Raw genomic sequence first — 15,847 nt, 5'->3', positions numbered from 1 at the left:
GAAAACTACAGGTCAATATCACTGATCAACATAGATGCAAAACTCCTCAAAAAATACTGGCAAATAGAATCCAACAGCACATTAAGAGGATCAGACACCATGATCAAGTGGGGTTTATCCCAGGAATGCAAGGATCCTTCAATATATGCAAAGCAATAAACGTGATACACCATATTAACAAATTGAAGGAGAAAAACCATATGATCATCCAACAGAGGCAGAAAAAGCTTTTGACAAAATTCAACACCAATTTATGATAAAAACCCTGTAAAAAGTAGGCATAAAGGGAACTTTCCTCAACATAATAAAGGCCATATATGACAAACCCACAGCCAACATCGTCCTCAATGGTGAAAAACGGAAACCATTTCCACTAAGATCAGGAACAAGACAAGGTTGCCCACTCTCACCACTCTTATTCAACCTAGTTTTGGAAGTTTTAGCCACAGCAATCAGAGAAGAAAAAGAAATAAAAGGAATCCAGATCGGAAAAGAAGAAGTAAAACTGTCACTGTTTGCAGATGATATGATACTATACATAGAAAATCCTAAAGGTGCTACCAGAAAATTACTGGAGCTAATCAATGAATTTGGTAAAGTAGCAGGATACAAAATTAAGGCACAGAAATCTCTTGCATTCTTATACACTAATGATGAAAAATCTGAAAATGAAATTAAGAAAACACTCCCATTTACCACTGCAACGAAAAGAATAAAATATCTAGGAATAAACTTACCTAAGTAGACAAAAGACCTGTATGCAGAAAATTATAAGACACTGATGAAAATAATTAAAGTTGATACACATAGATGGAGAGATATACCATGTTCTTGGATTGGAAGAATCAACATTGTGAAAATGACTCTACTACCCAAAGCAATCTACAGATTCCATGCAATCCCTATCAAACTACTAGTGGCATTTTTCACAGAACTACAACAAAGAATTTCACAGTTTATATGGAAACACAAAAGACCCCGAATAGCCAAAGCAATCTTGGGAAAGAACAACGGAGCTGGAGGAATCAGGCTCCTGGACTTCAGACTATACTACAAAGCTACCGTAATCAAAACAGTATGGTTTGGGCACAAAAACAGAAATATAGATCAATGGAACAGGAGAGGAAGCCCAGAGACAAACACACACACATATGGTCACCTTATCTTTGATAAAGGGGGCAAGAATATACAATGGAGAAAAGACGGTCTCTTCAATAATTGGTGCTGGGAAAACTGGACAGCTACATGTAAAAGAATGAAATTAGAACACTCCCTAACACTATACACAAAAATAAACTCAGAATGGATTAAAGACCTAAATGTAAGACCAGACACTATCTAACTCTTAGAGGAAAACATAGGCAGAACAATCTATGATATAAATCACATCAAGATGCTTTTGACCCATCTCCTAGCGAAATGGAAATAAAAACAAAAATAAACAAATAGGACCTAATGAAAGTTCAAAGCTTTTGCACAGCAAGGAAAACCATAAACAAGACGAAAAGACAACCCGCAGAATGAGAGAAAATTTTTCCAAATGAAGCAACTGACAAAGGATTAATCTCCACAATTTGCAAGCAGCTCATACACCTCAATATCAAAAATCAAACAACCCAATCCAAAAATGGACAGAAGACCTAAATAGACAATTCTCCAAAGAAGATATACAGACTGCCAAGAAACACATGAAAGAATGCTCAACATCAGTAATCATTAGAGAAATGCAAATCAAAGCTACAATGAGATATCATCTCACACCAGTCAGAATGGCTATCATCAAAAAATCTACCAACAATAAATGCTGGAGAGGGTGTGGAAAAAAGGGAACCGTCTTGCACTGTTGGTGGGAATGTAAATTGATACAGCCAGTATGGAGAACAATATTGATGTTACTTAGAAAACTAAAAATAGAACTACCATACGACCCAGCAATCTCACTACTGAGCATATACCCTGAGAAAATCATAATTCCAAAAGAGTCATGTACCAAAATGTTCACTGCAGCTCTATTTACAATAGCCAGGATATGGAAGCCACCTAAGTGTCCATCGACAGATGAATGGATAAAGAAGATGTGGCACATATATACAATGGAATATTACTCAGCCATAAAAAGGAACGAAATTGAGTTATTTGTAGTGAGGTGGATGGACCTAGAATCTGTCATACAGAGTGAAGTAAGTCAGAAAGAGAAAAACAAATACTGTATGCTAACACATATATATGGAATCTAAGGGGAAAAAAATGGTCATGAAGAACCTAGGGGCAAGACGGGAATAGAGATGCAGACCTACCAGAGAATGGAGTTGAGGATATGGGGAGGGGAGGGGGTAAGCTGGGACAAAGTGAAATAGAGGCATGGACATATATACACTACCAAATGTAAAACCGATAGCGTGGGAAGCAGCCGCATAGCACAGGGAGATCAGGTTAGTGTTTGTGACCACCTAGAGGGGTGGGATAGGGAGGGTGGGTGGGAGGGACGCAAGAGGGAAGAGATATGGGGACATATGTATATGTATAACTGATTCACTGTGTTATAAATCAGAAAGTGACACACCATTGTAAAGTAATTATACTCCAATAAAGATATTAAAAAAATGTACATTAGTAAGTGAAAGAAGCCAATATGGGGATTTCCCTGGTGGTCCAGTGGTTAAGACTCCATGCTTCCAATGCAGGGGACACGGGTTCGATCCCTGGTCAGAGAACTAAGATCCCACATGCTGCGTGGTGCAGCCAAAAAGAAAAAAAGGAAAAAAAAAAAGACGCCAATATGAAAAGGCTACACACTGTGTGATTCCAAGTTTATGACATTCTGAAAAAGTTAAAACTGTGGAGATTGTAAGAAGATTAATGGTTGCCAGGAGTTAAGGTGGATGGAGGGAGGTATAGGCAGAGCACATATGATTTTTAGGCCACTGAAACTACTGTGTATGATACTATGATGGTGGATTCATGTCATTATATATTTGTCCAAACACATAGAAAGTGCAATACCAAGAATGAACCCTAATGTGAACTATAGACTTTGGGTAATAATGGTGTGTCAATGTAGGTTCATCACTTGTAACAAATGTATCACTCTGATGGGGAATGTTAATAATGGGGGAGGCTATGCACATGTGGAGACCGGGGGTAATGGGAAATGTCTATACTTTTTGTTCAATTTTGCTGTGAATCCAAAACTGCTCTAAAGAAGTAAAGTACTAGGAAAGAAAAAAAGAAAAGATGTGGTATCTATATACAATGTACTATTACTCAGCCATAAAAAAGATGAAAACTTGCCATTTGCAACAACCTGGATGGATCTTGAGGGTATTATGCTAAGTGAAATAAGTCAGATGGACAAAGACAAATACCATATGATCTCACCCATGATATAAAAAACAAACAATAAATAAAATAAACAAAGTAAATAAAACAAAAACAAACCCATAGACACAGAGAACAGAGTAGTGGTTGCCAGAAGGAAAGGGGCAGCGGGGAGGGCAGAAAGGGTAAAGGTGGTCAACTGTATGCTGATGGATGGATAGAAAGTAAATTTTTGGTTGTGAGCATGCTGTAGGGTATACAGAAGTAGAAATATAATGTTGTACACATGAAACTTATGTTATAAACCAATGTTACCTCAACAAAAATTAAATCTTAAAAACTAGACAAAAATAAAACAATTAAATAAATAAAGGAAAGAAAAAAGATTATATTTAAAGGTTTTTGTCATAGCCACCAAATACTGTGTATGTTAATCTACTACGGTGTAACTTTCAATGCTTTGCTCACTGTGTGGTACATGGTAGGTGATCAACAGAGGTTTGCTGAATGAATGTTGAATAGATTTCTAGAAAACCAGAATAATCAGTGTACTGGGGGGGGGAGGTTTCTCGTGAATTTAGTTTTCTACATTTCTGGAGGCTATCCTGAAAATCTATAGATTTTCTTTCCTACAGGAAAGAATCTAGCATGAAACCTGGCATATAGCATGCTCTCAATAAACAGCAGTTCCTTTAAAAAAAAATCATGAACCTAGCTTCTAGTCCTACACTTTGCTATTAAGTAGCTGTGCCTTATCTGTAAAAATGACAATAACGTTAGTGCCTAAAAGCAAAGGACTTGAACTAATCTCTTGACACAGATTACAGAATTGGAAGAAATGATACTGAGGAAGGATTTACATGGAAAAGCTACTAGGGTGTTATCCGTCTGCTAGCAATAAGGAAGTCATTTTCTTATTTGTTATTCTTTCAACAAATATTCATTGAGCACCTATTCCATGGCTGGCTCTATACTAGGAGCTGGGAGACACTGAGCTAATTATAACATGTATTTATTTTGTAGGTACTCTTGAAATATATATATATATTATATATATATATATATATATATATATGGTATATATAATATATATACACACACAACATATATATACATATATCTAATCTTAATCATCAAAACCACCACACGAGTTGGTACTACCATTATTCCTATTGTACGGATGAAGAAACTGTAGCTCAGAGAGTTTAAATGATCTATCCAAGATAACACAGCTAACAGAGCTGAGATACAAACCCCAATCTAACTCCATAGCTTAGGCTCCTAACCACTGTGCACTACATGTTGCTGCTTCAGTACAGAGATGCAAGGGAGCACCATATGCACAGTGAATGTGTATTTATGATAGGATATTCTGGAAGTGTCTTGGACATGAGAGGAAAAACTGTCTCCTATTCCTCCAACAGTGGGAAACTCAGCTGGAGAACTGAGGTCCAATCAACAGTGCTTAGACTGCCTGGAGATAATTATTGAAATAACCAAGAATGAGGCGGTATGGCGCGATGGCTAAGAGCTCAGGACTGGTGTGAGGCCACCTGAGATAGAAACCTAATTTCTTCACCAGAAAAAGAGAAGAATGTTTGATCCCATACTACAGATACCTAGATACAGCTTGTGTGAGTGCTGCTTAAACATGTCACATACAGAGGGCATTTTCACAATGACATGAAAGTCAAGAGATCTTTATTTAATCAAGTGCCAATTCTGAAGTAATTTCTATCTAATGTAGCTATTACAAATGATAGTTATTTTAATGTATTCTCTGTACTGATTATACTACATGCCATGATTATTGACATTGGCCTCATGAAGAATTAAGCAGATGGTACTTACCCACCACAGTCCCACAGGTTCAATACCAGGTTTCCCAGAAATCGAACGTGAGAATGTTCTACATCAACTGGAAGATAAACATGACAAATCTAGTAATTGTAGCATGCGAGATGAAACTCAAAATAAGCAACGTGCTAACCCATGGAATTTAGAAGGACCAAAGTGGAGTGAAATGCTCAAAGCTACAACAAGAAGGTGATTTTCAGCTTAGTAGTGTGGTTTAGTGGCAAGGTGGGCACCTAAACTACCCTGAGCTACAGAACTGGCTCTCACGTAAGTCGTTTTACTTTTTAGTTGTTTTAGTGCTTAGAGCAGAAACAATCTCCAATTATAATACTGTTAAAATTTCAACATGTAAGACAGAAACATATACCATTTAATAGCTCTTTTCTGACCCACAAACACCTCCACAAAAAATTTAAAAATTTAAAAATTAAAAAAAGACAACAAAAATCAAATACAAAACAAACATAAAACATAACCAAACTCGCTCTCTCTATTGATTTCTTTATTTTGGTTAATGACCCTACCATTTTCCCACTTCGAGGGGGTCATTTTTGACTCCTCTGTCCACATTCAATTAATTGTTATTCCTTTGTAATCTCTCTCAATTCCACTCTTTGTTTTACAACCTGCTACTAACATTAAGGAAGGCCCTTACCTTCTCAAGCCTATACAACTACAGTAGCTCCATAATTACCTCCCACCAGGAAGCCTTACTCACTTTACTTCATCCTATAGGCTACTGCCAGATTCATCTTCTTAACACTACTTTGAACATGTCACTCCCCATTCAAAAAACTTTCAATGGCTCCTCCAGACCTACATGGGGGGCATTCAAGGTCCTTCAGAATTTGGCTTCCAATCTACCTTTATGTTCCCCAATGATTCACATTAACGAAGCCTTTTGCTCCAGTCCAATTTGGTTTATTCATAGTCCTCCCAAACCCCTCTACCACCCCAACCTCCAACATACCTTACATCAGGGGTCGCAAACTTGCTAATAGGAGCCAGGCCGGTAAACGTACAAGAGTGAAGCTGATCATGTATGGAGAGTAAATATCCACCCAAGGGGACGATGGAGTGGGTAGCAGTTACACAGCTCTAGCTCATTTGCCATGCAGGAACGTGGGCTCAGGATTACCAGATCTTTAAATTTTTCAATAGTAGTGGGAAATCCAGATTTTTAATGGAAACTTTTACATATTGATAACTAATTCCAATTTTTCTAAAACATTACACAGGCCAAACAAAACACATCTACAGGCCTTATCCAGCATACAGGCTGCCTGTTTGCGACCTCTGCCTTACACTTCCCTCCCCACCCTTTACTTTGCCTACTCTGTCCATCTGCCTAGAAAGTCCTCCCCACCTTTCTTCCAAAGTTAGATTCATCTTCTATGACCCAGCTTAAATCCCACCTCCTCTAAAAGCCCTACCTGGCCACCCCCACTTACCATCATCACTCCCTCTGAATTCATTTAAACATTTATTAAGCATCTACTCTCTGCCAGGCACTAAAAATCACAAGGAACAATAATGAAAATTCTTATCCTGGAAATTTCTCAAAGTCTAGCAATTATCATCTTTACAGTTTATGTAACAGTTAAACATCACACAGTGGTGTTTCTTCTATGACTACCTTGAAGCTGTTGCTTAAATTGACTGCTATCTAACTTTTGTGCAATTTTATCTTCTCATAACCTAGATCATAAGCAGCAAAGCATTACTTAAAAAAAAACATGGGCATTGGAGTCAAACAGTTCTTAGTTCAAATACCAGCTCTACCTCTCTGTGTGACCTTGGGTAAATCACTTAACCTCTGAGTATTAGTTTCCTCTTCTGTTAAAAAAAAAGGTGGGAGGCATAGTATTGACCTCACATTACTGTGAGGATTACAGGAGTTATCATACATTAAGTGCCTGGCACGTAGTAGGTGCTCAAACTACTTCCCTTCTCCCCTTTACTTCCCCCTCCTTGGAAAAGGAATCATATCTTACATGTCTTTGTATTTCCAACAGAGTCTACGAGAGAGTAGGTGCTCAAACTGCTATTAATTTGAAGACTATGTAAACGGTCTAGTACTAAAAAAAAAATGGAAAGAAGTGCTACTGAGAAAGGGAAAGACAATAATAAAAGAAGTGACAGGATTCAGCGACTGTTTAGATATGGAGCACATGGGATAGAAATCTGGTTTCTACTCCCATATCATAGAAATTGTTCTCATCAAGTGACCAATGGCCCCATTACCAAATCCAATGGACTTTTTAGTCCTTGTCTTACTTTCTGCAGCATGACACTGTTGACTACTCTCTTCTCAAAAAATTCTCTTCTCCTGGCCTCTGAGAGCATCACCTATAACCTCTCTGGCAGGTCCTCTTTCACAGGCTCCTATTCTTCTTTCTGTCCCTTAAATGCTGGAGTTCTTCAGGATTCCATCTTTGGCCACCTACTCTTCTCTCTATGTATTCTTCCCCCCAGGCAAGCTAATCAATTCATATCATCTTATTTACCACTTGGATACTGATAATCCATAAACATGTATCTATAATACAGATTTCTCTCTTCCCTTTCTGAATCATATACTGGACATCTTTACTTGCATAAACCACAAGTATCCCAAACTCAATGTATCCAAATATAACTCATCATCTGCCCATTCTTCCCACAAAATCTATCCTCTTTCAGTCCTCCTTAACTCAGTGAATTTAACCAGATGCCTAAGCCAAACACTAAGTTTCATCCTTGAGTCCACTCTTTCCCCCATCATTCCCCCCAAACCTACCAGCAAGTCACATTGACTCTACCTTTTAAATATCCCAAATCCATTTACTTCTCACCATACCCACTATTACCACCCTAACCCAAGTTAAGCCCCTATCATCTCTTACCTGGTCTACTAAAAACATTTCCCTAATCTGTCAATCTGTTTCTTCCCTTGCCTCCATCCAATTTATCCTCTATATTACAGGTATAATGATCTCTCCACAGTGCAGATTTTATTTCATTCTTCTTTAAAAAGAAAAAAAAATAACATGTCTCTGTCTATATATGACTCTATATACCCAGAAAACATAAGGCCAAAAGGATAACCTCAAATTAGTAATGGTGGCTGTCCCTAGGAAGTAGGCCTGAGAATGAGGGACAGAGTAGACTCTCTACACTTCTGCAATGTTTGAATCTTTCACAAGTATTACTTTTCTAATTAAAATTGAAAATTAAAAATATTGAAATCTGATATTACTTTTGTTTGAAACTCTCTAAGGGTTGCCCTCTACCCTCAGTTTAAACTACCTGACTTGGCTTATAGAGCATTTTATGATCTAACCCCCAATTTCTGCCTCCCTCTTGAGTCTCAGGTCTCCTATAGGGCCCTCTGGCTCTCCTAATCTTCCTGTCCTGCTATCATAACAGCAACTGAAAAGAACCAAGAACAGAGCTTTGGGAAATCACATACACTTATGGGGCAGAAAGAAGAAAATACTCATTTTTTTAAAAGGAAGGGATGGTTAAAGATAAAGGAATAAAACTAGGGTAATAAAGCATTAAATAAAAGCCAAGGGATCAGAGAATTTTGAGAAGGCAGGAAATCTTGGAGCCGTCAACAGTGTTTGAGGCTAAAATACTTCATAATCACATTTTTATTGACAAGTTTACTATTCCAACAAACACATTTTAACAGCCCCCTGATAAATGAATACCACCATTTTGTATCCTTACTTCAAATTTCAAAACACAGTACACTCTAAGTTTAACAAAATTAACCTGGACTTTTTTTAGCAATGACAAACTAAAGAAACACTAAAACATTCAAGGTGATATAATATTTTAGAATAAGTACTCTTTCACTACTTTTAAAGAAAATCAGTAACTTCACAAAAAGGAATAGTAAGTAAGAATCAACACACTATATGTATTTTTAATTAGTCTATAAGTTTAGCAAGTAGAACCAAGACCTTTCTTCAGCAACGACAAACTAGCTAGTGATACACTAAAGCATCAGGCCAACATAATATTTTGAAGTATACTTTTATCACCTTTAAGAAATACAGCACTTACTAACAAAGTATTATTGATAAAGGTCCCACTTGAGATTTCTTAAGGTCAAGAGCCCTGTCCCATCCACAGGAAGCTCCAGAAAAACATTGTTAAAATAAATGGCCTGCTTCATGTACAGGGTTCATATAATTTGCAACATTCTCTTCATAACTTTTTAACGAATCTGCTGGATTATTTCAAAACTATTAAATAGCATGACTAGCTCTGAAATTTGGGTTTTAAGACTATTCACCAGACTTAGGTAGTAAATCAACTCTGCTGATTAGCTAAAAACAAAAATATTAATTGGACTAGAAAAAAAAGTACATCAATGAAATGTGCAGAATTTAAAACATAAACAGAAAGAAGTCTGCCAGGAATTGTGGCTGTAGAACAATGAATACAGTAGGAGCACAGATTGACATTCTAGCTCTAACACTTAGGAGTTGCGTGACCTTAACTTCTAAGTCATACTTTCTTCACCTATTAAAATGAAGTTAATATGAGAACTAAAGTAAATAAAACACCATACAATAAACATTAGCTTCCTCTGATCTACTGAAACCATGTGATTATTAGGTCTAGATATTAAACTTGGAAAAATAGAAAAAAATAAAATACAGCAAATCAAAACAGGGAGAAGTTTGGACAGGTACTTTCTAGAAGGAAGTCTCTTGAGGCACAACAGGCCATAGGACCCCGTCCTGGCCAAAATTTTTGATAAATGACTTAGATGAAAACTACATGAGATGCTTATCAAGTATACAAACTGCACAAAGCTAGGAAGGATAGCTAACATATCAAATGAGAGAATAAGTAGCTAAAATGAAAATAGGATCCAACCCCTTTTCTATGGATAAGGAAACTGAGGCCCAGTGAGATAGTAACTTGTTCTGTATTTAAGTTAACCTTTCATGGGCTAAAACAATCAAAACTGAATAATTTAATAGAGATAAGCATTTATTCTTAGGTTCAAAATATTAACTTCACAAGAATCAGAAGGAGGATATGTTGTTTTAATAAAAATATATGTGAAAAGGAATTTTCTTTTTTTAAGTATGACTCAGTATGATGAAGGCTGCTCCACAGGAGAGTAGGGGATAGACTGTGCTAACAGTAGTGTGATGCCTATAGAACAAGAGACGTAACAGTCCTACTCTGCTCTGATTAGACCACATCTTCATTTAAATCTCATCACTAAAAAAATATAGACATATTCTAACAAGTCCTTAAAAATGCTTCAAAATGATGTCAAACGAGGAATAGATGAAGGAACTGGAGATATTTAACTTAAGGAAGATAATATTTGGGAGGCAAGGAATGGCTAGGATAGATTGAGACATTAATCATACTAAAATATTTACTGAGGCTCAAGAGAACAGAAAGTGTACCAGCTAACAGAAATAAATGGAAATAGATTCAGGGCTCTAAGAAATAACTTTCTAATCATTAAAGCTTCCCTAATTATGAGAGTCTATTCTACACTCCAAGCACGTTAAGAACAGAAATGAGGTTCCCTTCTCTTTTGTATCCTAGGTTCTGGAACATAGGGTGTTTTAAAAATGTTTGTTGTTCTTGAAACCAGAGATACCTTATGAAGTAGTGGGTGTCTTGTCCCTAAAAGTGTCCAAGATGCTAGCAACCCAGATCAGGAAAATTTGAAAGCCAGGTAGAGCAATGGTTTCGTCACCTAGAGGCCAAAGGACCAAGGAAGAATCCAGAAATCCTTAGGTGCTACAAAATGAAAAGATGTTATAGCCTAAAGACAGAAAGGGTCTCCCAGGAGCATAGATCCACTGAACTGGCAGCCATGGCAGCCCAGCTAGCCTATACTAAGAAACGAGATTTAACATTCAAACCATAAAGGGCAAGGAAACATTTCTCAAGTCAAAGCTATAACTCCAAAGAAAACATCTATATGTATCCAGGAAGAGAAGTAGCAGAGTACAGATCTGGGTAACCTCCCTCTGATAGCCTCCCAAACCCAACAATTCACCTTTTAATGAAGACTAGGACTACTGCTTTATAAAATCTTAATGTTATGCTTGTTAATGCCTATAAATTAATTTCTGTTTATATAATAACTGTTAAAAACAAACACCCTCCCCCTCCTAAAAAATGAACAAACAAAAGGACCCCTATGCTTGTTGAGAAAGAGCAGGATAAAAACGAAGTTGGACAAGGTTATCCTATTTGGTAAGCAACCTAGAAAGGAAAGAACCTCCCCAAGAGAGCAAGCAGTAATAACCAGAATTAGGTCACATCCTTCTGAGAAGGAATGAAAAAAAAGGAAACATGCTCAAAAACAAATCTGTCAATCTCTGCATCCCCAAGTTACTGCAACCAAGTGTGTTATGCGAATTATTAAGATCACCTGACTTTACAATAAGATAAAACATCTTACTTGTTGCACCAAGGCGACGTGTGTCTCTTGCAATATAATTTGCAAAGATAATAGACCTCATGCTGGTCTTACCAGACCCACTTTTACCCATCAACAGCACCTAAGGACAAAATGGGGAAAAAGAAAGGAAAGAAGTCAGCAATCAAGAGCAAATCAAGTCTAAAGGGATCTATTTCTCTCTTGCACTTGATGTTTCACTGAAGTGACAGTACTAATAACCTAGAGTGGATACTTGTAACTGACTAGTTCTCTGACCAGTGGTGAATGCAGAGGTACCGAGAATTCCAGAGGCCAGCCACTTACCTGTCAGGAGTCACACATTCTCTTGGTGATAGAATCACAGTGAATTTATTATGCTATTAATATATACTATCATGCATTCAGTACTATGTTAGCAAAATATCAACTTGAGAGGAACTCTCATAATGTAATGTTTTATGCACTGAACTATCTGGTAGGGTATTTCAGTATAACTGAAAGTTCTTTCTCCTCCTCAGGATCAACCTGACCACCTCTGCCCTTAATTTCATCCCTTTTACTTACCCTCATGATTTTGTTCCATTAATTACTCTTTTCTTTTCAAGAGTGTCCCATCGCCTACAGGATCAAGTCTTTAAACTACATATAAGACCCTCCTTGATCTGGCTTATCTACTCCTCTGCCCTCATCTTCTGACGCTCCTAGCCTGGAACTTGTCGAGTCCAGCCATACTGAACTGAACTGCTTTTAGTCCCTTTGATTGCTCCTGGTCTTTTTTTCATGCTGAACTCTCTACCAGTAACTTTCCACTCCCTTTTCTTCCTTCAGCTAAGCTCCACTTACCCTTCAAGTCTTGGTCCAGTAATCATCTCAAGAACTTCTCTGATCCCAATGCCCTAGGCTGGCTTAGATGTATTTCATCTCTGTCCTCCCATGACATTCTTATGACACTGCTAAAACCATAATGCATTGCAGTTATCCATTTTTTTTTTTTTTTGGTCTCTCACAAGACTCTGAGCGCCTGAATGGCAGGGAAAATCCCCTTTGAGTCTTCAGTGCCTAACATATAACAGATGCTCAAAATATGTTCATCAAAAGAATGAGCAAGCTATCAAAACAAAGGTATAAAACAAGCGATTTTTTAACAATGGAAAGGGTGAAGGTAAACACCTTCTTGTCAATGACAGCATTTAACAAAGACAGAAAAACACCTATCAAAGATGCTGTAGATTCTTGCACTAGAGGGGAAATTGGGTGAGGTAACTTCTAAGAGTCTTTTCTAACTCAAAATTTATGAAATATAATTCCAATTACCTTGATTTTCAAATGAGAGGATACATGTTCTATCTTCAATTCCAAGATATTTTATAAAAATTTATCATTACAAATATAGGGAGTATTAATAAAAGGGTACTGCACTCAGGCTTAATCTATTTAGCTATATAACTTTATCTCACTAAGGAAACGTTACTGAGGAGATAGTCTAAAGTTGTTAGAAAAACGTTTTGCTTTTATTCTTTATCATTTACAAATTTCTGGTATTTTTAGGCATCCTTGTTGATAGCAACTTTAGACCAGCTCATCAAGAACATTTCCTTAGCAAACTGAAGTTATATAACTGACTTATTAGATAAAGTTAAGGCTAAATACAGTGTGTTTCTTTTTTTTTGTTAATTGAAGTATAGTTGATTTACAATATTGTGTTAGTTTCAGGTGTACAGCACAGTGATTCATTTTTTTGCAGATTATATTCCATTATAGGTTATTACAAGATATTGGGTATAATTCCCTGTGCTATACAGTAAATCTTTGTTGCTTATGTATTTTGTGTATAGTAGTTTGTGCCTGTTACTCTCATACCTCTAATTTGTCTCTTTCCCCTTTGTAACCACTAGTTTGTTTTCTATGTCTGTGGGTCTGTTTTTATTGTGTATATAGATTCATTAGTATTATTTTTTAGATTCCATATATAAGTGATATCATATAGCATTTGTCTTTCTCTGACTTATTTGACTAAGCATAATATTCTCTAGGTCCATCCATATTGCTGCAAATGGCAATATTTCATTATTTTTTATGAGCTTTTGTTGTTTAAGAAATCTTACTTTAATAGCTTATGAAAGACTTACCAAGGCTAACTGTATTAAGTACTAATCTAAGTGCTCTACCTGCATTTGCTTGTTTAAAAACTTCATAATAATTCTATGAGACAGGTAACCTTATTATCACCATTTTATAAATGGAGAAACTGAAAGCCCAAAAGATTCAGAAACTTACTCTAGAACTGTGCCCTTATCGATTCTTCTTAAACCCAAAGGTGAGGCACAGTACCATAAGAGCACAAGGGAAGGAGTGTCCAATTCCATTTGGAGAACTCACATGAAACCTAATAGTGATAACATTTGAGTTGGGTTCAACATAAATGTGCAGGCAGAGGCCTGTGTAGTGTGTGTGTATGGCTTGCACAAAATGCAAATTAATTTGTAAACTTGGAGAAAAACAGATTCTGCGTGGCTATGATAGGGTGCAAAGGTGTGGCTGATGGTTTAGTCAGTAATAGATTTTTAAAGGGCATTCTATGAGATGAAAGCTTTTGGATTGTATTCTATGGGCTTCAGGAAGTTACAAAAAGTTCTTAAGTATGTGAATGACTTACTTAGATTTCTATATTAGAAAAATTAAATCTGATAGCAAAGAAGGGGACAAGAGTCAGGGAGAGCATGTAGAAGGTTCCTACAACAGTCAAGGAAAGATGACCACAGATATGACCACAGATGACCACAGATATGACCACAAATATGCCTCCTGAACAGTAACTTCTTACCTTTACCTTCATGTTTTTGATGTACCTAACACATCTTACCTTTTTCTTCATGGCTGTATTTGGTAGCACCCACCTGCAGATATAAACCAAAAGACAGAGTTTCCATGATCCAGTTGCCTTAGAAGTTGGAATTAACGTAGAGGTGCAAAAGAGCACATTTAGTACAACAGCTGAGTACAGCTGTGTGGGGGACCTCAGTTAGGTAGAGGCCCTCATTTTCCTAAATTATAAAACTGGGTTTATGCTCCCTCTACCCTAATTATGTGCTCAGGAAATAGCTCCTAGGAAGATTTATTTAGGAATATAAATGAGCCATTAAAATTCAAGATTCAATATTTTATCACCTTAAAAAATTTATCAAAGCAATATTTACAAATGCTTTAATAAATCAAACAATATTGTCATATTTGAATATCCTGTTTTTCAAAGTCAGCATATTTCTAAAAATCTTAAGTCCTTCAGGTGTCCTTCCAAGTCATATTTCACTCATCACAGGCACAAAGTATATAAATTCTCAAATCAGGTATAAACTGGCACAGAAAGCACTCTCGAGCCACTGATCTCTGCCCAGGAAAAGCCAACCCTCTTCCTAGTCTTCTTATCGTCAACATGATGACGTAAAATCTCCTTTATTGACAATTCAAAGCAATTCAGAACTGCCTCCTCAATTAGAACACTTCCCCCTCCCCGGAGTGATATCAGGCCTGTCCTAAGGATTGTTTCTCCCCAGTTAGCAACCAGACCTCTTGCTAGTTTATCCAATCACCAAAAGCAACCTTACTGATAAATCGAAAGAATTTATCATAGGTGGGGTATTCTAATTCACAATACTCTCTTCAGTTAGAACGTCCCCCCTGCCCCCTCCCTTCCAGCTTTGACTTAATACCCTTCACCCACCCAAGCGATCCTTCCGGTTCCCCTATGGGAGGATCCATTCTCGTCCCCAGATTCTCTTTCTCCATCTTTTTCTCAGAGTCAGATTCTTCCATCGTGCAACAAGTCCTTTCCAGTCCCTTCTAAATCCGCAGTACTCTTTTTTTTTTTTCCTGTTCACCCCCTCAGCCGCCTATTCTCCTTGCCTGCGGCCCTTAGGCCTGCTCTAGTCTTGCCTCCACCTTTGTCCACTGGGGGGCTGCTTTCCCCACCGTTACCTTTACCGCCTCGAACTTGGCCTCAAGGCACCGCCGAGCTGGCCAGCTCAACGGCTAAGTGATTCGGTGATGCAAAGGAAGAGATGGAGGATGAGAAGGAAAGAGGGATGGGTGGGGGGGTTCGTTTCGCGTTTGGGCCTCAGGCCCCAAGGTCTCGAAACCCAAAGGGGACTTCACCCGCAAAGAGGTGGGGACGAGGAAGGCGGAGGTGGCATAAAGAACAGACCCGTGCTGTAGGCACTAAGCGATGAATGCCTCAGTCGGCTCGTTTTTCCCGAGCCT

General features: G+C 37.5%; 1 protein-coding gene across 2 annotated transcripts in view; it reads right to left on the bottom strand.

Annotated features, from left to right (window-relative positions):
• RRAGB (Ras related GTP binding B) overlaps nt 1–15,581 on the bottom strand; it is a gene marked incomplete at its 3' end in the record, with an annotated part of 57,464 nt that extends 41,883 nt beyond the window's left edge. Inside the window, exons 1-5 of one of the 2 annotated variants that reach the window (XM_079727864.1) lie at nt 15,312–15,581; nt 14,454–14,487; nt 11,612–11,711; nt 7,170–7,253; nt 5,170–5,236 (exon numbers count right to left, since the gene is read on the bottom strand). In XM_079727864.1, the coding sequence (XP_079583990.1) occupies nt 5,170–5,236; nt 7,170–7,253; nt 11,612–11,711; nt 14,454–14,487; nt 15,312–15,403 (377 nt within the window). In that variant the 5' untranslated portion in view covers nt 15,404–15,581. The remainder of the gene's footprint in view (nt 1–5,169; nt 5,237–7,169; nt 7,254–11,611; nt 11,712–14,453; nt 14,488–15,311) is intronic. The other variant, XM_079727865.1, reaches the window with a different exon arrangement.
• Nucleotides 15,582–15,847: the final 266 nt, after the last annotated feature.

This window comes from Hyperoodon ampullatus (genome assembly GCF_949752795.1).
Source record: "Hyperoodon ampullatus genome assembly, chromosome: X".
NCBI lineage: Eukaryota > Metazoa > Chordata > Mammalia > Artiodactyla > Ziphiidae > Hyperoodon > Hyperoodon ampullatus.
Note: the sequence above shows the minus strand (reverse complement) of the source record. Positions and strands in the feature narration are given on the sequence as shown.